Source organism: Dermochelys coriacea, chromosome 11, assembly GCF_009764565.3.
Source record: "Dermochelys coriacea isolate rDerCor1 chromosome 11, rDerCor1.pri.v4, whole genome shotgun sequence".
NCBI lineage: Eukaryota > Metazoa > Chordata > Testudines > Dermochelyidae > Dermochelys > Dermochelys coriacea.
Genome location: NC_050078.2, coordinates 57,140,896 through 57,162,457, shown reverse-complemented (window position 1 = coordinate 57,162,457; position 21,562 = coordinate 57,140,896). Strand labels below are relative to the sequence as shown.

Sequence of the window (21,562 nt, the reverse complement as noted above, 5' to 3'; positions counted from 1 at the left end):
CCTGAAGAACTCCCTCTTGAAACTTCCTGTTAGCAGTCCCTGTTACAACATATGACAGTTTTTTTCATCAGATCATCACTGAAACAACAAGAAGTGATGTAATTTTAGTCTTACTTTTAGTAACCTTGGATTGAGTGATAGCAAATTTATTCAGTTTAAATTAAATGGAAGAATAATCAAAACCAGGCTGTCAACCTAAGATTTTTTATATCAGAGGGGCACACTTTGGGAAATTACGGGATTAGTTAAAGAAATCAGATGGATTGAAGAGCACAAGGATTTTAATGATGTGGAGGTTTGGAATTTCTTCAAATGTAGAAAAACAATCTGAAAGAAATGTGCATCCCAAGCAAGGGGAAAAAACTTGTAGGGAAAGGCTTCAGACTTGGCCGGATGAATAGCAACCTTAAAAAGATCAAGCAAAGTAAGCAGAGAATTTATAGGGAATGGAGAAAGGAGTTGATCAGCAAAGAGAGCTACATCATTGAGATTACTAAATGGTATCAGAATTGCTAAAATTCAAGCTGAATTAGCTCTTGCCAAGGAAATTAAAATAAATAATAGGGTTTTTTTAGTTACATAAATAAAATCAGAATAAGGAAGGATAAGGTTGGACTGCTATGCAGTGTAAATGGGAAGGAGATTAAGGATAATCTAGATATGACCCTAAAACTAAAGGAATACTTTGCCTCATTTTTCAGTGAGGGCTATAATATGGAACATGTTCATGAAGGCAGTATTTAACTAATGGCTGGTGGAAATACTAGAAATGGAAATTACCATATCTGAGGTGGAAGAAAAACATAAAGTGCTTTATGCGTTCAAATAAATCCAACAGTATAATTTTCACTCCAGAATGTTGAAAGAACTGGCACATGAGACAGCTAGTTCAGTAGCAATGATTTTTAATAAGTCTATCTATTTGGGGGCAGTACCATATGGCTGAAGAAAAGGTAATGTCATACCTATATTTAAGAAAGGGAAATAAAGTGATCTGGACAACTACAGACCTGTTTGTTCGACCTCAATAGTATGCAAGGCTTTAGAACAAATTGTGAAGGAAAGAATAATTAAATTAATAGAAATAAATGGTAAATGGGTGTAATGCAACATGGGTTTATGAAAGGTAGATCATATCAGACTAACTGGATTTCCTTCTTTGAGAAAATAACTGATCATTTTTTATAACAGGAAGTACAATAGTTGGCCTTCAGTAAAGCATTTGACACAGTACCACATTTGGAAACTTTGGAAATTTAGTTAAATTAGGGAAGGCGGGGATCAATACCAGCAATGTAAGGTGGATAAAGAATTTGCTAAAGAGGAGAGGGGAATGGGTATGCTGAAAGGTAATTATCAGACTAAAGGGAGGTTACTAGTGGAGTTCCTCAAGGACTTGACTTGGAACCAATCTTATTCAATATTTTTATAAATGACCTTGGCACAAAAAATTGGAGTGTGCTTATAAAATTTGCTGATGATGCAAAGCTGGGAGGCATCATCAAAAGAGAGGCGGGTTGGAATATTATACAGAAAGATCTGAATGACCTTGAAAACTAGAATGGGATGAAATTCAGAACTACAAAGTATATCTGCAGTTAGGGTCTAATACTAAGAATTGCTTCTATAATCTGCGGACTCATCAGTTGAAAGCGACAGAGGAGGAGAGAGACCTGAATGTGTGATCAATTACAGGATATGACTATGAGCTACAAGTATGATACAGCTGTGAAAAAGGCAAATGAAATCCAAGGATGTATTCAGCGAGGCATTTCCAGTAAGGATAGAGAAGTATTAATGCCATATTAATTTTTAGTAGGAATAGAGAAGTATTAATTACAAGGCACTGGTAAGACCTCATTTGGAATATAGTTTATAATTCTGGTCACTCATGTTCAAGAAAGATGAATTTAAACTGGAACTGGTGCAGAGAATAAAGAACTATTATGATGATCAACGGAATGGCTGGCCTATCCTATGAGAGGTTACTGAAAGAGCTTGTTTTATTTAGTCAAGAAAAAGGAGGCTGAGAGAGAATATGATTACTCTGTATAAATACATTAGGGGGTAAATACTAGGGAGGGTAAAGAGTATTTAAGCTAAAAGACAACGTTGGCACAAAAACAAATGGATATAAATGGCAATCAACAAATTCAGGCTGGAAAATAGAAGAAGGTTTCTAACCATCGGAGAGGTCAGGTTCTGGAGCAGCTTCCTGATAGCAGTCACTGGGGCAAACAAAGTAATTAGTTTAAAGAAAGAAGTGGACAAATTTGAGTGCAAATGTATGATGGATTTTCTTGCGATGGCAGGGGGCAGGGCTCAACAGCCCTGGGTCTCGCATCTGGTTTGTGTCTTATGTTCCTAAAGCTTATGCTTCAGTGTTTCAGTCGGGGATCAGGAAGGCATTCCCCCACCGCGAGCATATGCGGGGAGGGTTTTTTTAAACTCCTTCCTCTGAAGCATAAGGGGTGACCATGGCTACAGATGGACATTTGGTAGGGTGGTCCAGGTCTCTGAGGTGGCACCAAGCATTCTCTCTTTGAGGTGCGTGGATGACTGGTTCTTGCTTACATACTCAGGGGCTAACTGATAGCTATATGTGGGGTCGGGAAGGAATTTCCCCGCAGGTCAGATTGGTAGTGACCTTGGGAGTTTTATGACTTCCTCTGCAGGATGTGAATGTGGGTTACTTGCCAGAATTATCTGGGTATATCTCACTTAATCATTCCCTGTCACTGTGAGGGCCTTGATCCTGGTTCCCCTTGGTCTCTCCCCATAGCATATAATAGTCTAGTCTCACATGGGCTGTAATTCTTTGGTTTCATTTCAGTTGCTGGATTTAGCATGTGGGTCCTGGGTGCTGTTGGTGGCCTGTGATGTACTGGAGGTCAGACTGGATAATCTAATGGTCCCTTCTGGCCTTGAACTCTATGACTCTGTGGTGGACAAAACCAGCTTTCAGGTGGCCCTTGACATGGTCCATACCACCTCGAGATCAGTGGCAACAGTGGTGGTCAAGAATCTGTATCTTTACCGATGCCTTCAAGTCAGACGCTGTGTTTGGCAAAGTAGTGCTGCAGTCTTTGTTTTTCTAAAAACTCTGAGCTCCTGCCTGCATTGTACAGTTTCACTGCTGTGGAGTCACCATTAATGGAATGTGTATGTGGGCAGTCACCAAGGGAGAATGGGAAGTTACTTACCTATACAGTAACTGCAGTTCTTTGAGATGTGTTGTCCATATGCAGATTTCACCACTTTCCTCCATCCCCCTCTACTCAGAGTCCTTTATCTGTGGGATTCTGTGGTGGAGAGGAAACTGAATGGGTATTAGCAGGCTGCCCTTATATGCCCTTGATGTGGACTACAGGGACTCTCAGGCTGCATGTGGCCATATGAACAATGCTGGCTCAAAGATTCAGAACTCAAGCACATTATGATTCGTGGAATGTGCATATGAACAACACGTCTCAAAGAACTCCAGTTACTGTACAAGTAAGTAACTTCTTATTCGGCAATTTTAGGTATTGAAGACTTAGGCTTGGAGAGTTCATTCTAGCAACATTTGAACTCATGCTGAAATAAAATTCTACAATAGCTTTCTTTAAATACTCCCTACTGAAGTGCACAAATGTATGATCCTTCTCCCCCCTGGACCAAATTCATTCCAAATGTAACTCCATTGAAGTTAATGAAATTACACCACAATTTATTTGACCACTAGTGTGTGGGTAGGAATTGAGTATATAGTCAAACACTTTTAGGACCTGATGCGTCTCTTGCTTACATTACTACTCCAGTGAAGTCAGTGGAATTATTCTGGATTTATATTATTGTAAATGAGAGCAAAATTTAAATTGAATCAAAACTATTGCTACTAAAGACATTGGTGAAGAGGCATACAGGAACTGCCCTCTAGAACTGATGGTAGTAGGCATCCCTTGCTAACAATCTTTTCTCTGTACCATGAGCAAAAGACTAGTAATGTCTTACTGAAAAGAATGTCAAGATCTCCACATCTTACGTACTCTTCATAATTAAAAACTGGTACTGTAAGATTGTAACAGATCAACAAAGAAAGCATTATGAATACTGCTATTTAGGATAATTTATTGTTTCTTTCATATACCATGTGTCATATACCATGTTAATTTTTACACTTGTGTTCTAGTACCTTCGTCTAGGAATGTTTGAGCTGCACTGTGATGAATTGATTAGGGCTTTGGCAAAGCGAGCAGATGCAATTTTTGGAAAAATTGTTGCCAAAATGTTCAAAGATCATCAAGATATAAACCTGAGGTAAATCTCAAAATTTCATAAGTAAATGTACATTATTTTATTTCGAGTGCTAAATTTTGTAAACACTTGAAAAGTATCTTTAATCTATATTTTTACTATAATCTATACTGCACAGAGCTGTTAAGATATGTTAGTTTTTCATTCAGTCTTTACTTAAACAAACTAATGATTTTTTGCCCTTATGTGAATATTTAGGCAGAGAAGCATGTTACATGTATAGACACACATATCAGACTTTGGCTCTCTTTTATATATTTCAGGTTATGTGATGAATTTGAGAAGATAGCCGAGAAAGCTCTTACCACTCCATCAAATACACAGGAGTTAATGGAACTTAAGGTATACATTTCTTCTTATATACTACAAGAAAGGTATAATTACTAATATCTTGATCTGATCTTGGATACACAATGACCATGTAAGCTTAATCAAGTTGCCTCATATATGGCCCTGATGAGACTTTGAGTTACTACAGAAAGTTCTTTCTCAAGGTGTCTGGCTAGTGGGTCTTGCCCACATGCTCATGGTCTAACTGATGGCCCTATTTGGGATCAGGAAGGAATTTTCTCCCAGGTCAGAGTGTCAGAGATGCTGGGGTTGTTGTTTTTTTTGCCTTCCTCTGCAACATGGGGCATGGGTCACTTGCAGGTTTAAACTAGTGTAAATGTGGATTCTTTGTAACTTGAAGTCTTTAAATCATGATTTGAGGACTACAGTAAGTCAGTCAGAGGTTATGGATCAATTACAGGAGTGGATGGGCAAGGTTCCTGCAATTTGCAGGAGGTCAGACTAGATGATCATGATGGTCCCTTTGGACTTTAAAACCTATGAGTCTATAAGTTAGTGGGAGTTTTGCCACTGATCTCAATAGGACCAAGATTGCACACCCCATTTTTATTAGCAAGTGGACAGTTAGATTCCTATCCCCTTCCAGTTAGTGCTAGTAGGTGCCAATAGTGATTTATATGTTATAGAGAACATGCCTGTTAGAAACTGGATTGAGAACATAATTTCTTTCATACAGCTATGACCGGGGTCCCAGTGGGGGGTCAGCTGAGGTCACTCAATTAAGGTGAACTGCAAAGAATGGACAGTCAATCCCCAAAGTTGGTGGATATTTTAATACTTTTAATACTTAGATTTACCAAGCCAGCACAAAACAGCTTCTTTATTCAACCTGGTTTCCCAGAAACCAACAGCACATTTCCTTTAAAGGTACCCAAATCAAATATGATGAAGATTTATGAAAATCTTATTTTATCATATCAAAGAAAAGGTTCTAGCAATCCCAAAGGATTGGACACATTACGTCCCAGGTTAATGAATATTCCAAATCTTATCCAAATGCTAATAGCCTATTTCTATTAACTGAACTAAAATTTATTAAAAAAGAAAAGAGAGAGAGTATTGTTAAAAGATCAATATACATACAGACATGAGTTCAATTCTTGAGGTTCAGATACATAGGAGAGATGGTGAGCTTTGTAGTTGCAAAGAGTTCTTTTAGAATTAGTTTATAGGTTATAATCCAATGTTTATATTTCAGGGTGTCCAGTCAGAACAGGGATCTCAGTCCTTCTGGCTTAGGCTTCCTCTGCATGAAACCTCAAGCAGATCTGAGATAAAAAGGATCAGGATGCAAGGGTCTTTTTATACAGTGTTCTAGCATCCACTTGACCTGGGTAAACAATAGGCTTTTGATGTAACCTTCTGTTTTCTAAACACCACCAGTAATTAGTTACATAAATTATCATAGGGCTATTTATCCAGGAGGCAGTCTATCACAAACTTCAAAGAGACATATAGACAATGACATTATTTCACCCAAGATTAATCTAAATGTTAATATTCCCTTTTGATCTCTGAATTAGTAGCTATAGTGACAGACAGGAACTTCCAGGGAAGCAGACAAGTGTCTGATTAGAACTTAGAGAGGAGTTGGTACTGCACAGAAAACTTTCAGAAACATTCTGCCTGTAATTTATATATAAAGTACTTCTGCCTATAAGTCATGTATTGAGCTGTCATTTAAAATGTGTCAGATGTGTGGCTTGTGTGTGATCATCCATCTCAATAACTATAAAATCCCATCACATTATAGATACCAGTTTGATGATCAAGTCCCAGTGGCCACTCTGGCATACTCAGGCTCCAACTCAGCAAAGTACTTAAACACATGTTTAAAATTAAGCATGTGCTTAAGTTCATTCTTATTCAGCAAATCACTTATGTAGGTGCTTAATTTTAAGTCAGTGGGACATAGGTGTGTACTTAAAGTTAATCAAGCAAATGAATGCTTAGCTGAATCAGAATCTAAATGCTTTGTTTTTACACTGAAAGTCTAACTGAACAATGACAACACTCTGAGACTTTTTCAAGTGAAAAAGAAAGCTTTAAAAGACATGAAATGTGTGCCATCTTGAAACATTGAGTTTCTATTGGTGCAGTTTTATGTCAAATAAACACCATATTAAGTTTTTCCAGGTGTGGCTTATTATTTTGCACTGAGATCAAATCCCTCCTGATAACTCCTTTGTCTTTTAGCTACAATGCTATTTTAAATTTTATATAGGCTATATTTTGAAAAGACCAGTGTTCCCCAGAGCCAGAAGCCATTAATATATTCTACTGGATATAAACTATTGTTTAAAAGATAGTGGTGGTATACATTTTACTGGACAGATTGTACCTTTCTAAGAATTATTTCATTGATTAATTTCTGTCATCACATTAATTATTTTTGCTGTGGTGTTGTAGCCATGTTGGTCCCAGTATATTAGAGAGACAAATTTCAGAGTAGCAGCTGTGTTAGTCTGTATTTGCAAAAAGAAAAGGAATACTTGTGGCACCTTAGAAACTAACAAATTTATTTGAGCATGAGCGAGGCAATGCCTTTTATTAGACCAACTTCTGTTGGTGATAGAGACAAGCTTTCGAGCTTCCACAGAGCTCTTCTTCAGGTCTGGAAAAGGTACTTGAATGTCACTGCTAAAAACAAGGGTGGAACAGATAAGGAGTTAACACATGTTGCAAGAGACCATGCAAGGTGAAATGGGCAGTTAACACCACTATAGTCCTAAAACAAAGAAGGATTAGTAGGTCACAGATCGTTGTAATGAGCCATAAATCCAGTGTCTTTATTAAATCCATGATTTTTGGTGTCTAGCAGAGTTATGAATTTAAGTTTCCAGGCTCATCTTTTGAAGGTGTGCAGGTTCTGACGTTGCTAGACACCAGAAATCATGGACTTAATAAAGACACTGGATTTTTATGGTTCATTACAGCAATCTGTAATGAACCTTTCTTTGTCCTATGACTGTAGACTTATTTACTGCCCACTTCATCTTGAACACAGACTTCATGTTTAATATGTAAGGACTGTTTTAGATATCTTCATAGATTAAAGAAATTGGGGGGTTTGTTGGGAAGACATTTATGTTGTTTAATTTTGTATCCCCTAGGCATACATACAGAAAGTGGAAACACGGGACATGTTTGAGTTGGAACAGAAATTAGTGGACTCTAAAAATTGCCTTGCTTTCCTGATAGAGTGTGCAAACTTTTCACCAGCAGATATTCGACTGAATAATAGCGTCTTTCAGTGGTATGCTCGAATGTCAGATATTTTTGAAGAGCACAGAAAGATAATTAAAGAAAAAACAGAGCAATTTCAAGAGGGACTTAAGGTTGGTAATGAAAGCATTTTCAAAACCTTTGTGGTGTTTAAATATTTTAAATAACACAATTGACAAAAAAATCATATTGATGGGTATAATCTTTTAAAATTTATTTACACCACTCCTTTTAAAAACAATTAAATAACAGAATTAATTACATTAAATAAACATATGAACAGCACATATCAGAATATATAATATTAACTAATTTGTATTGATTTCTTATTCATTTGATTGCACATACCATGAATGACTTGTATAATCTAAACCATATTTCACAGTTTGGGCCCAATCCTGTAAGCCTTCTTTGTACAGGACCTCCATAGATGTTGATGAGAGTTGTATGTATGAAACTTTTAAAGCCCTAATCCTGAAAATACATGTGCATCTGCTTAATTTAAAGCATGTGAGTAGCCCCACTGACGTCAACAGAAATATGCCAGTTGTAATAAAAAGCTAATGTAGTTCTGTCAAGAAAGTTATCGACATTCAATAACAAAAGTGAATATTGCTTCTAGGATCATTTTAAAATAATTGAATTTTGTAACTGTAGATTTACTGTGGACCACATTTATTTTATTTGTACTTTTAAAAAAATCAGTTATATTTTACATATAGTATTTTATCTCTAGAATATTTTTCTTTATACTATTGACAAGGTTTTAGAGGATGTCACTGATTTTTGTAGTGTATAAATGCAGGTTAGAAATGGAAAACCTTTTCACATAAAAGTAAACAGTGAATGTTTTATTTATCAATATTTAATGTAAGTATGATTATTTTAATTTATGTCAGTTGTATTATTGATTCAGTGGGTTCAGTATGTTCACAAAGACTGCAAAACATTACTCATTGCAGTAGTCCAGTTGACTTCAGTGTTTGGTAAACCAATGTGTGGACCACAAACTGACTTCAGTGGGAGTTCTTGAAGAATTTGCATGACCTGATGCAAACTCTTAGGTTTGTTGACTACTGGTTGAAATCTGGATGTAATTGGAAAGGGGCATTATGGGCACAAAGCTTGATTCCAAAACTGAAAATCAGATCTTAGTATCATACTTTCCACATATGTGTTTGGTGTTTTTCAAAAATTAAGAAAATGGTAATTAGTCAGAAGGTGGCATAGAATTTACTACACTGGATCAGGTAAATGGTCCATATAATTTTATATTCTGTCACAGGCATTGACCTGTACTGATACTTGAACATAACATACACCAAGGCTCAGATTTTTAATGGTATTTAGGTGTTCTTCACGCAGCACACAAGGCCTAAGTGACTTAGACAGCTAAGTCCCACTTTTAAAAGTGACCAAGACACTTAGGATCCAAGTGCTATTGACTTTCCATTGATTTTCAGTGGGACTTAGGAGTGGGGAGAGGGAGGCGAAATTCCTCTTGAACCCAAGTATATAACATTATTTGTCACTTTATTAGATACGCTGTGAACGATTTGTTGAGGAACTGGAGAGTTACTCTAAGCAAGTTGAAGAATTTTACACATTTGGAGACATTCAGGAAGTCAACAGATATCTAAAAAAAGCTCAGGCATTGAATACAAAGTTGGATGTGGCTGCTGATAAGGTATAGATTTAAAATTTGTCCTAAATGTAAATGGATGAATTTGTATAAAATTAAAAGCTTTGACGGTGAAACAATTATTGACCAGTAGTAAAAATTATTGGCAATTCAACTGCTGCTTCATTCTGTAAGATATTTACCAATTTTCCCTGATCTTGGACACTGAAGGGTCTGAACGAGTCTCTAGGGCCCATTATTATAGCAGCATGGCTATTCTAATTTGTGCTGGCAAATGTGGTAATTGTTGGGGAATGATCAGCTGTTACCTTAATAGTAATAATACCTATTTCGGTAGAGGAAATAGAGAGGGGGCTGGACTGGGATTCAGGTTCCATTTCTGGCTCAGTTGCTCGTTGGGTGACTTTGGGCAAGTCACTTCTCTTCTCTGTGCCTCTGTCTGGCCAATGGGGCTTGTCAGCTGTGGCAGGCAGTCCAACTAGGAGAAGGAAAACTCCAGTTTCAAAACAAGAAAGTCAGGCCTGGCCAGCTGATTTGTAAAAGTTGTGCCAGTCACACATGCTATATGAACCTGTACCACCAACCCGTTAATGGAACAAGACAAAGGCAAAGCAAGCAATAATGCCTAACCCATTTATAGTGCTTTTCATATGAAGATTTCAAAGCACTTAACAAAGAAGATAAGTATAACAGCTGTGATGCACAAAGGATTTTTCAGGGGCCAAGGATCTGGATTCAGGTATTTATATTGACTCTTTTTTAGATGTGTCAGCTGGCTTCAGTACTATTAACAATGAAGTTTTGATAACGCATGTATGGTCCCTACTAGGGTTTGAAGGAGTAGCATTTAACTGGCATTTCTGTCTTTCTGAGGGGTTTCAGAAGTTAGTGTTGGGTAGGTGCTCATCCACCCTGATGGTTCTCTCTTTCAGGGTATAGTGTAGTTCTGTGTAGTCTCCTTTACTGCCCAACATGTATGTTGGGCCATTAAGAGTGTCATGGTCTGCTTTCATTAAAGCCAGTGGCAAAATGTTTATTGACTTCATTGGAAACAGAATTGGGTTGTAGGTGCCTGATTCAAAGCCCACTGAAGTTAGTAGAAAGACTGACTATGGGCTTGAGCTTTGGATCCAGTATGCTGATTGCATCCTTCTTTGTTGGCTCAGTTCTGACCTGTGCCATGCAAAAGTAACTGTATGCCAGCACTGGAGAAATACAAAGCTTGAATGGACAGTCTCATTTTAAAAGAGAGGAGGCTGGTGGTAGAGTGTTTTCTATGAAAGATGCTTGACTCTGGGACTTGCTCACTCTTTAGTCTTGCATCCGAGTGTGAATTTGTTGACCTTAAGAGCATGCTTCAATGCTCATCTATTTTTGTGAACCACTGATGATGATGGGTTGAGAGAGGTGATTAAGGGTGGTTGTTTGTTAATTTATACTGTGATTTTATTTATATAGATAGGCATGTCCTCATATTTTTGTTTTTTTTTAAATCTTTGCTTCTGTATCATCTTAAATGTTTGTAATATACAGTTAGATGTTTTCTATTAATATATATGTATAAATATTAATGTATAAACAGTTAGTGGGTGTGGGCAAAGTGTTCTATATTTCATACCTCACTTTTGCCTTTACAGATTGATCAGTTTAATGCAGAAGAAGAGGCCTTTGGATGGATAGCTTCTCAGTACCCTCAGCGTAAAAAAATCCAAGACACTCTTAACCCATATCTTCGTCTCTATGATATGACTGTAGAGTTCACTACCAAACACAGAAACTGGATGGAGGGATTATTCACAAAGGTGAATCCAGACCAAGTAGAGATAGATGTAGGAAACTATTGGCGTGGACTATATAAACTAGAAAAAACCTTCCATGATTCCCCAATTGCATTATCAGTGACAACAAAGATTAAAGCAAAAGTGGAAGAATTCAAAGAACATCTTCCTTTAATCCAGGTGATATGTAACCCTGGTTTGCAAGAACGGCACTGGGAGGCCATGTCAGAAATTGTTGGGTTTTCACTGAATCCTTCAGAAGACTCAACTGTCTCTTTATATATTGATATGCAACTTGATCCATACTTGGATAAATTTGAGGCTATCAGTGAAGCAGCCAGCAAAGAACATTCACTTGAGAAGGCCATGATGAAAATGATATCTGAATGGGATACAATGGAATTTATCCTCCTTTCTTATAGAGAAACAGGAACCTATATTTTGTCATCAGTGGATGATATTCAGATGTTATTGGATGACCACATTGTCAAAACACAAACCATGAGAGGATCTCCATTCATTAAGCCTTATGAAAAAAAAATAAGGTAAAATGTTTTTACTAATAGAAAGCAACAGTGACTTTAACAAGTCAAAATGAGTTATTCTCATTAACCTAAAGATATGATTGGAATAGTATGTTTCTGTGTTTTGGTAATCCACCCCAATAAGGGTGGTAATGTCATTTTAAAAGGGCTAAAACCATTTACTGGTACCAGTATTTAATTCCACATAGCTGGTTTTTACTTTTAATTAAAAGTGAGGGAACTGCTTAACCACTTGATAGCTGGTGGATGTTTTTAGTATGTTCATTTAGGATGCACATGCTGTGCTGCCAAATGTACAAGATGCGGCCTAACATTACATTTATTTCAACAGAGTAAGGCTTGTCTACACTTACCAGGGGATCAATGCACGGCGATTGATGCATTGGCGGTCGATTTAGCGGGTCTAGTAAAGACCTGCTAAATTGACTGCAGATCGCTCTCCTGTCAACTCCTGTACTCCACCTGAACAAGAAGTGCAAGGGGAGTTGCTAAGTACACTGTAAGTAGATCAGTAAGTAGATCTAAGTACACTGAGTTCAGCTATGTTATTCACGTAGCTGAAGTTGCATAACTTAGATCGATCTCCCTCCGTAGTGTAGACAAGCCTAATAATAAATAACGGCTGCATAATTGGGAAAGTAGTGGGCCAATGGGAAAACTGTTATCTTTACTTAAATTGTAATGTTTCTGAATATTAAATAAATTGGAGTCAGTAAACTCCACATAAAGGGAATGAAGAAAATGAAAAACCAAAACAAGTACAAAATTATTTTGGTTCTCTCACCTTGGTTTTTCCCTAATTCCTACCCAGTTTCCTCAGTAAATAATTTGCTCTGTTCTTAAAGCCAGCAGGCTTAGACACGTTGGAAAAAACATGAAAATCTTACATTTACAATGATATATGTAAATAAAATAGTTAAACTTAAATTGAATCTTCTAATCTTTGCGCATCCTTAGTTGATATTAAATTGAAAAATATTGTTTGAGTTGACCCATTCATCAAATATATATAATGAAAATATTCATCATGGAATTCCTGATTGATTGTAGTATAATGGTTGTTCTCTCTTAATTTCAAAAAAATGAAAATTTCCACTGAAATATATTAAACAATAATTATTTATAATTACATATATCATAAAATATGTATAGTATTGGTCCTAAGAATTACCCAGAATGCTGCAGCTGTGTTGGAGATTGGGGTAGGGCAAGACAAATAGTGGCTCATGCAATTTGCGACTGGAAATTACATAGTATTAATGAATACCTTGTTCAAGCACAAACTGTGAAGGCAAAGGACTTTTATATGGCTGGTTTTGCAGACTTGGAACCAGATCAACTTCATCATGGTCTTGAAGAGATGGTGTTCTGGTGTGATGGGGATTCAGTCCTTCAAGAAAGCTGACCTATTTAATCATAACCTAGTTATAGCCAACATGAAGATCAAACTGTGAAGCACGAAATAACTAGCAAGTACCCTCAGAGTCTGCTATAATGTTGACAAACAGAAAATCTGTGAAACAAAAATTGAATTTAGGAAGATGATTGCAGCTTTTGTTCAAACAGCTAACCTCTGCATAGGTAGTGTAGATCAGACAACATCTGCATTATAGACTGTGAATAAACTCCTGGGGAAACAGATCCTACAAAGAACCCTGGGATCACGGAGATAATTATTGAGTTGTGTGGTCAATGAAGGAAGCTAAGAGCACAAAGGAAGATGGATGAAACTGCAAGAGAGCAATATTCCTGTACAATGCAAGAGATTGATGCACTGATTAAAGTGGCAAAAGAAGAGTGACTTGAAGGACAGTGCATAGATATACAGAACTCTTTTGTGGCAAATGCCAGTAGGAAGGCCTACCAAACCATTAAGACTCTTTTAAAAGGTTTATAATGTTTCACCCAGCACTTGTGGCAGGTATTGCTGAGAACTGTACAAAGGAACAAATGAATTCTAAGCTGAAAGTGTAAGAGGCAGAGGAAATCTACTGGAGAAGTTGACTTATCCCTATTGAAGAAGTTGAGGATGCGGTGTGAACACTGAAACACTGCAAACACTGAGAAACAATAAAATCACTGGAGTGGATAACATAGCAGAATTAATTAAAAGAGAGGCACTCATCTGGGTGTATCATAAGGTTGCCAATGTGATTTCAGCATCTGGAAGATGGTCCAAGACTTGGACACAGTCACTGATGGTTTTTATTGCTAAAAAGGGGGTCCCAGCTGTTTGTAGAAATTGCTGCACAATCTCATTATTGACACACCTATAAAATACTTCTGCGCATCATCCTGTAGAGAATTGCATCCAAGGTAGAGAACTTTCTGGCTGAAGAACAAGCCAGGTTTAGACCAAGAGAGATACAGTGGAGCAAATATTCAATCTTCATGTGCTATCTGAGAAAGTGCTGGAGAATGATGGGAAGGTGGTCCATGTCTTTGTGGATTTAGTTAAAGCATTTGACAGCATATGGCACAAATCTCTTTGAGCAATCCTGTGGCTGGTGGGACTTGGTGAAAATGTACGAAGTCTGATACAAAAATCTCTATGGAAGCGTGATGGCTTTGTTTTTTGTGGGGCATGTGCAAAGTAATTGGTTTGCCTTGAGGATAGTTGTTAGCCAGAGCTGCTTTGTTATCACCAACCCTCTTCAGTTGTCATCTTGAGGAAATCTTAAGAAGAGCCACTGATGAAAACCTTCAGAATGGTGTCCCAAACCATGGACAAAAAAATTAGTCATTTTTATTTCACTGATGATAGTGACCAGATTGGCTCGTTGCAAGAAGAGGTGCAAAAACTGCTAGAAAGAGTAGTGGGGGGAGTGGACAAATTATAAAGGTATCACACAAAAAGACACAGACAGTGGTGATATCTCTTTTGAAGAGGTGAAGATATTCCTCCCCAAATCTTGAGGAGGCATTGGAGTGTGTTGAGCACTTCAAATACCTGGGTAGTATGATTACCAGGGACATAAAACATTACTTAGAGATCTGACATAGAATTAGACTTGCAGCTGCTGGTCTGGAGACACTCAGACATTTGGAGAAGCAAAGGTGTTACCACAAAGTGTAAAATGAAATTGCTGAAGTTTCTTGTCTTCAGCATCTTGCTATATGCAGATGAGGCATAGACGTGAAGGAAACAGGACGTTAAGAGGCTTTCTACCTTCAAATTAAAATGCTACAAGTGTTTGCTGCACATTAGCTATATTTCACAGTTGACTAATGAGGAGGCAATCATTTAAATTTACAGCATAACCAGAATGATATCTGATATCATCAAGACAATCAGATGAAGATAACTTGAGTTTGTGGGACATATGGGTTGGATGAGTGGAGGAAGATTGCCAAAGCAAGCTTTTATGGTTCCAGATGCAGGGAATGCTGGCAACAAGTAGTTTGACGATGTGGCTGACTGGATGGCATGTATAGAAAGGTGTGCTTCTCAAGGCTTTGAAGACCGTGAAATGTGTAGAAAGATTGCTGGCCAATGACTCTTGTGTTATGTTTACTGTTTATTGTGATGTGTTTCTGTGGTGCTTTCAACGGTGAAAGAAATGTCCATAGATACAGTATAATATTGTAATTCCATCTCATGGTGTTGATGACATTGACAAGGTTTATAATAGTGTAGTGTAGACTTTAAGGTCTGTGACCTGTGTAACCTCACATAAAGCCCCTTCTTCCAAGATACAGGAAAACATTTATAACTCTGGCTCACTTGTCAGAGCACAATCCCAGATTCCTTCCTGCAGTTCTGTCTGATGTTGGTGGCAGCAAACTGTGATAGATTGAATTCTTTAACTGCTCTCCCTGATTCTTTACTTGCAAAATTGCATTTTTGTCTCCACCTTTTGGATGGAGAAGTTATCGGAGTAGGTGAAATAGGAGGTTGTCACAGCCTTTGGAGGGTGAAGAGGTCAGATGCAGGCAGAAAGCTGCCAGTGGTATAGGATGAAATAAGAAACTAGATGTGGTCCACTTATGTCATTTCACACAGAGTCCCACAAAATATAGGGCAGGGTATTAATACCGTTTGTGTTCCTCTCTCTTATGTCAGAGAAACGGGAACATCAAGCAAGTGGTAATTAGAGTTGGTTGGAAATTTTTTGTCTAAGCAGTTTGCCATCGCAAAATGCAGTTGTGAGAAAAAGGATTTTTGTGTATGAAATTATACTGATTTGGATGAAATTTCCCATGAAAACAAATATTTTATAAACAGATTTGTGGTTAAAAATTTAGTTTTGGGGAAAAATTCAAATTTTATTTTGAAACTTTTTTCCAATTTTTTTAATTTGTTTTTATTTATATTTATGTTTGCATTATTTCATGACATGTCAGTAGTAGTAGTGCATAATCTGACATGTTATGTCAAGTCATCATATGATATGAAACTGTCAACATATTTTACTCTTACATTTTATTTTTTTTAAAACATCAAGCACCACTGCTATTTAGTTCAGACTGACATCTTTTGTGTTAGTGGCAAACTGCTTAATTACAACACAACCAGCAGACATTTTCATCTAGAAAATAAGGCAAGATATTTCAATCTGTACTAAGTAACAGCTGCTCTTAATGTATTTTTAAAAACTGAACTAAAATAATATTTTAGCTGTTGTATCAACATGACATAATATGAACTGTACTTGTACACTACTACTACAGGCATCATGAAATAATGTAAATATAATAACAAAATAAATTTTAAAAATATCAAATTTTGTCTACAATAAATTTTAGAAACACATTTTTTAAATTTCCATTTTGTGGAAAATTTTGATACTATTTTGCTTTTGTTTTGATTTGGAATGAAAACAAAGTTTGAAAAGTCAAAATTTTCCACAAAATGGAAATTTTGAGTTTTGACCAGCCCTAGTAGTAATATTACCTCCTATGGCATAGGTGAGACGAATACTTAAATTTTATATCCAATTTTGGTTTCAGCACTTTAAGAAGAATGTTGAAAAATTGGGAAGAGTTCAGAGAAGAGCTAAAAGAATGATCTGTGGTCTGGAAAACATGCTATATAATGAGAGACTAAAAGATCTCAAATCCTTTTAGTTTATCAGAGAGAAAATTTAAAAAGAATTTAACTGTGATCAATATGTATACAAAGGGAGAAGATACCTAATATTAGAGGTCTCATTAGCAGACAAAGGCATGCAACATTCAGTGACTGAAAATTTAAATCAGCAAAGTTCAAATTAGAAATAAAATACAAATTTTTAACAGTGAGGATAATTAACTATTGGAACTGATTACCAAAGGATGTAGTAAATTCTCTAACACTTGAAGTCTTTTAATGAAGACTTTTAATTTCTTTCTAAAAGAAACTATCTAGTTCAACCACAAGTTGCAAGGTTAGATGCAGAAATCATTATTTGAAATTTTGTGGCCTATGTAATGAAAACTAGGTGAACAGAATGTTCCTATGTAACCTCTTAAAATCTATGAGATCTATGAATTCCTGTAGCTTTGCTATGTGAGTGGTTCCAATGAAGTCACATGAGCAGAGGCTCCAGATCATGCCCAAAATATTCTGTACATAGGTTAAGGCTGTTTTTCCATCATAGGGTTTCAGTGACATTACTAGAATTTGAGTTCTCATTCTCTAATGATTTATGATATTGACAGAAAAACTTTTGGTGGACTTGCAGACTATGTACAGTTGTGTGTTGTGGGGTACATTGTTCCTTAATTTTTCCTTATTGTAAATATAATAGCACATACTTAAACTGAGAGTTCTGTTCACGGTAACATTCCTGAAAGTACATAGATTCTCATTCAGGGTCTGATCCAAAACTCACTCAGATCAATGGAAATATTCCAATGGATTTCAATGGCTTTGGATCAAGTCCTTATTTAGAAGCCAAACTACACCAATTGAGTTATTTCAGTTTCATCAGTTTTTGGGCCCATGTTTAGGACCCATGTCACAAATAATTAATTGTTGGAAACTGTAGTTCAATATTTATATACCCATTTTGACCAAAGATGGCATCCTTCATTTAAGAGTTGCATATATTTCTTGCTTATGAGAGCATATTTCCCAGTCTGCCTGCAAAGGCATTGTATGGGAAGTGAGGAATAAGGATCTGTGTTAAAAAAAAAGCTATTGTACTTTTGGAGAACAAGTCACCATAATTTATCCTTAATATGAAGAAAAACTTATAATGTTGGCAAGTACTTTATAAATTGAAGTTATTATTTATGTTGTCCAGTTTCGGTCCTCAGTGATTGTAATTTGTATGTGTCTTGTAAAAAAGTCTTAGAACTTAACATTCTAAGTAAAAAGATTTACTGTTAGTATTAATACAATCGATGAATCAATGTTTTCTGTTTATAGGGAATGGGAAGGAAAGCTGTTGTTGGTACAGGAAATCCTGGATGAATGGCTGAAAGTTCAAGCTACTTGGCTGTATTTGGAGCCAATTTTTAGCTCTCCTGACATTATGGCTCAGATGCCTGAGGAAAGTAGGCGATTCTCCGCTGTGGATAAAACCTGGAAAGATCTAATGAAATCTGCCTTGCAGGTAATGACAACTCTCTTAAGAAAAAATGGGTGCGTTTGTAGTATGTATCAGAAAATTGCTTCTGGCGAGATAAAAATGTGTTCTGTATATTTCATACTAACTCTTTTCCTGATTCTTTATTTTTTTTTGTTAATGTTGGTTGTCAAACCTATTTCAGCTACCTAGAAGGACAGTATATCGACAAGTAAAATTAAACAATTTAAACAATATGTAAAGCAAAATAATATAAAAACAATTCACTTCTTTCAGCACTAAAGACTGACTGCTATAACATTCCTAAGTGTATACTGAAACTGTGCATTTTAAACTGTGCATTGCTCATTTTAAAGGGTTTTATCTAATCACATAATGAACAGGAGCAATATCTCTATCTCTAAAACCCCAGATGTTAAACCTGCATCAAATATTCTATCTTAGCCCCCCTGTAACTCAAGAAGGAAATATATGCTTTACGAACTTGGAACATCAGGGAAATAACCGGTTACCTATCAGGAAATAAATAATAAATTAAAAGAGAAATCTATATTCAGCCTTAATGATTTCCGTGGTATGGGGACATTGCCAATGCTTGTTTTCCACCTGACTTTGTAACAAATTCGTTGTTTTGTCGAATCTTTTAAAGATATATGAATATCCATTTCTTTCCATTAAAATTGTGCTGAATGTGAAATTACTGCTTGGAGGTGAAAGTGTGAAGTTCCATTTTTACATGGTCAAAACCTTTGTGTATCTTCTTGAGACCCACTGTATAATCAGGATAAATGTTAACATATATGTATCATAGTCTAAAAAGTATTTTGATTTGGGCTTTTTCCAGGATATATATATATATATATATATATATATATATATATATATATATAACATGTAGGGATACACAAACTCCAATGATAGTTTTCTGAGCAACAGGTTGGGAGGAGCATTTGCAGTATAATGTACAAATGAGGCATTTTCTGAGTTTCCTAGCAATTCTATTTGGGATATATTTCTTCTTTCCGAATTGTCAGTCATTCAGCTTCTGAAGTTATTCCCAATATGAACAGTGTTCAGAATATTAGCACCCTTACAAATTTTCATCAGGCTCTCACATGCTGCCATCTTTTAATTAAATTTAACGTGTGTTATAATGATAAGGTATACAATGATAACAAAGTAAAAAAATAGAGTATCTGAGAGATGTGGGGGGGGGGTTTGAAGTAATATCTTTTATTGGACCAACTTCTGTTGGTAAGCTTTTAAGCTTACCCAAAGCTCTTCTTTAGGTCTTGGAAATATAAGATGGACCAGATTGTTTAGCATAAGAAGTTAACACATTTCAAGGGACCATTCAAAGTGAAGTGATGCGTTAATACCCCTCATTTCACCCGCATGACTGAAGTGATGGGACAAACTGAACAAATGGTCTAAAGTAAATAGGATGAAATTCAGTAAGGACGAAGTCAAAGTACTCCACTTAGGAAGGAACAATCAGTTTGCACACATACAAAATGGGAAATGACTGCCTAGGATCGAGTACTGCGGATCATAGGGGATCACAAGCTAAATATGAGTCAACAGTGTAACACTCTTGCAAAAAAAGAAAATATCATTCTAAGATGTATTAGCAGGAGTGTTGTTAGCAAGACATGAGAAGTAATTCTTCCGCTCTACTCCACACTAATTAGGTCTCAACTGGAGTATTGTGTCCAATTCTGGGAGCCACATTTCAGGAAAGATGTGGACAAATTGGAGAGAGTCCAGAGGAGAGCACCAAAAATTATTAAAGGTCTAGAAAACATGACCTATGAGTGATTGAAAAAATTGGGTTTGTTTACTCTGGAGATGAGAAGACTGAGAGGGGACATGATAACAGTTTTCAAATACATAAAAGGTTGTTATAAGAATGAGGGAGGTAAATTGTTCTTCTTAACCTCTGAGAATAGGACAAGAAGCAATGGGTTTAAATGATAGCAAGTGTGGTTTAGGTTGGACATTAGGAAAAACTTTCCTAACTGCCAGGGTGGTTAGCACTAGAATAAATTGCCTAGGGAGGTTGTGGAATCATAGAATTATAGAGCTGGAAGGGACCTCAAGAGGTCATCTAGTCCAGTCCCCTGCACTCATGGCAGGACTAAGTATTATCTAGATCATCCTTGACAGGTGTTTGTCTAACCTGCTTTTAAAAATGCAATCTTAAAAGTCCCTTGCAGTCCTATAATTCTATTAGACAAACTCCTGTCAGGGATCGTCTAGATAATACTTAGTCCTGCCTTGAGTGCAGAGGACTGGGCTAGATGACCTTTTGAGGTTCCTTCCAGTCCTGTAGTTCTATGGGAAATTACTATTTTGATGATATATGAAATTTCTAGTTCTAAGATGGGAACGAAATATAAATAACTATTGGAATGCAATATATTTGCAATGTCAAAAATCAGATTCATCCATTTATATTTAGTATATTTTTCAGAGCATTGTGATAACCCATTGTACCACTTGATATTCAAATCTTTCTGAAGTTTCATAAGCATTAAACGGAAAGGAATCTTTTCCCAGAAGATGGCACTCTGTGTCCAGAAATATAGTGTCGTGATTTTATGGTTTAGAAGAAGGCATTTCCACGATGAATATGAATGTTTTTTCTTAAATCACAATACTAAACTTGACTCTGCTCCTTGCTTTTTTGCTTTTAGATGCCATTGTGTTATACAATTGATGTGAGAGATAATACAACTGTTTTTTTATTTGCCTCACTTTTCATCACAAATTTGAATAATCATAGATTATTCATCTTTAACATATCTTTTTGTAAAGCAAGACATAAGAGAATGAATTACTTTGTGATTTAATTTCTACTTTTCATAAATTAAATAACTAGAAAAGAGGAGTGTTAAATTTTTGTGGGGAAGAAATTCAAGATTGTGCTAAAACATCTGAGACAAAAGTCTATAGTAGATTAAAAGTAAGGCTCTGTGTTTGTCATGGAGGTCACAGAAGTCACAGATTCCGTGACTTTCCGTGACCTCCGTGACTTCTGCAGCAGCACCGTGCGGCTGGCCCACGAGCTGCCTGAGCAGCTCAGGCAGCCCCCAGGTCAGTCGCACTGACTGCTGCTGGGGCAGCCTCGGGACATCCCGCCCCCCAGCAGCAGGAGTTTGTGTGTGTGGGGTGGGGGACCTCAGGGCTTGAGGTTGGGGCTGCTGTTTACCT

The 21,562-nt window shown here is 36.6% G+C and overlaps 1 protein-coding gene across 1 annotated transcript in view; it reads left to right on the top strand.

Annotated features, from left to right (window-relative positions):
* Nucleotides 1-21,562, top strand: part of DNAH7 (dynein axonemal heavy chain 7) — a 308,475-nt gene that overhangs the window by 76,556 nt on the left and 210,357 nt on the right. The window contains exons 13-18 of the mRNA XM_038420958.2: nucleotides 4,172-4,299; nucleotides 4,560-4,638; nucleotides 7,761-7,985; nucleotides 9,413-9,559; nucleotides 11,152-11,837; nucleotides 18,190-18,376. Coding sequence (XP_038276886.1) covers nucleotides 4,172-4,299; nucleotides 4,560-4,638; nucleotides 7,761-7,985; nucleotides 9,413-9,559; nucleotides 11,152-11,837; nucleotides 18,190-18,376 — 1,452 coding nt within the window. The remainder of the gene's footprint in view (nucleotides 1-4,171; nucleotides 4,300-4,559; nucleotides 4,639-7,760; nucleotides 7,986-9,412; nucleotides 9,560-11,151; nucleotides 11,838-18,189; nucleotides 18,377-21,562) is intronic.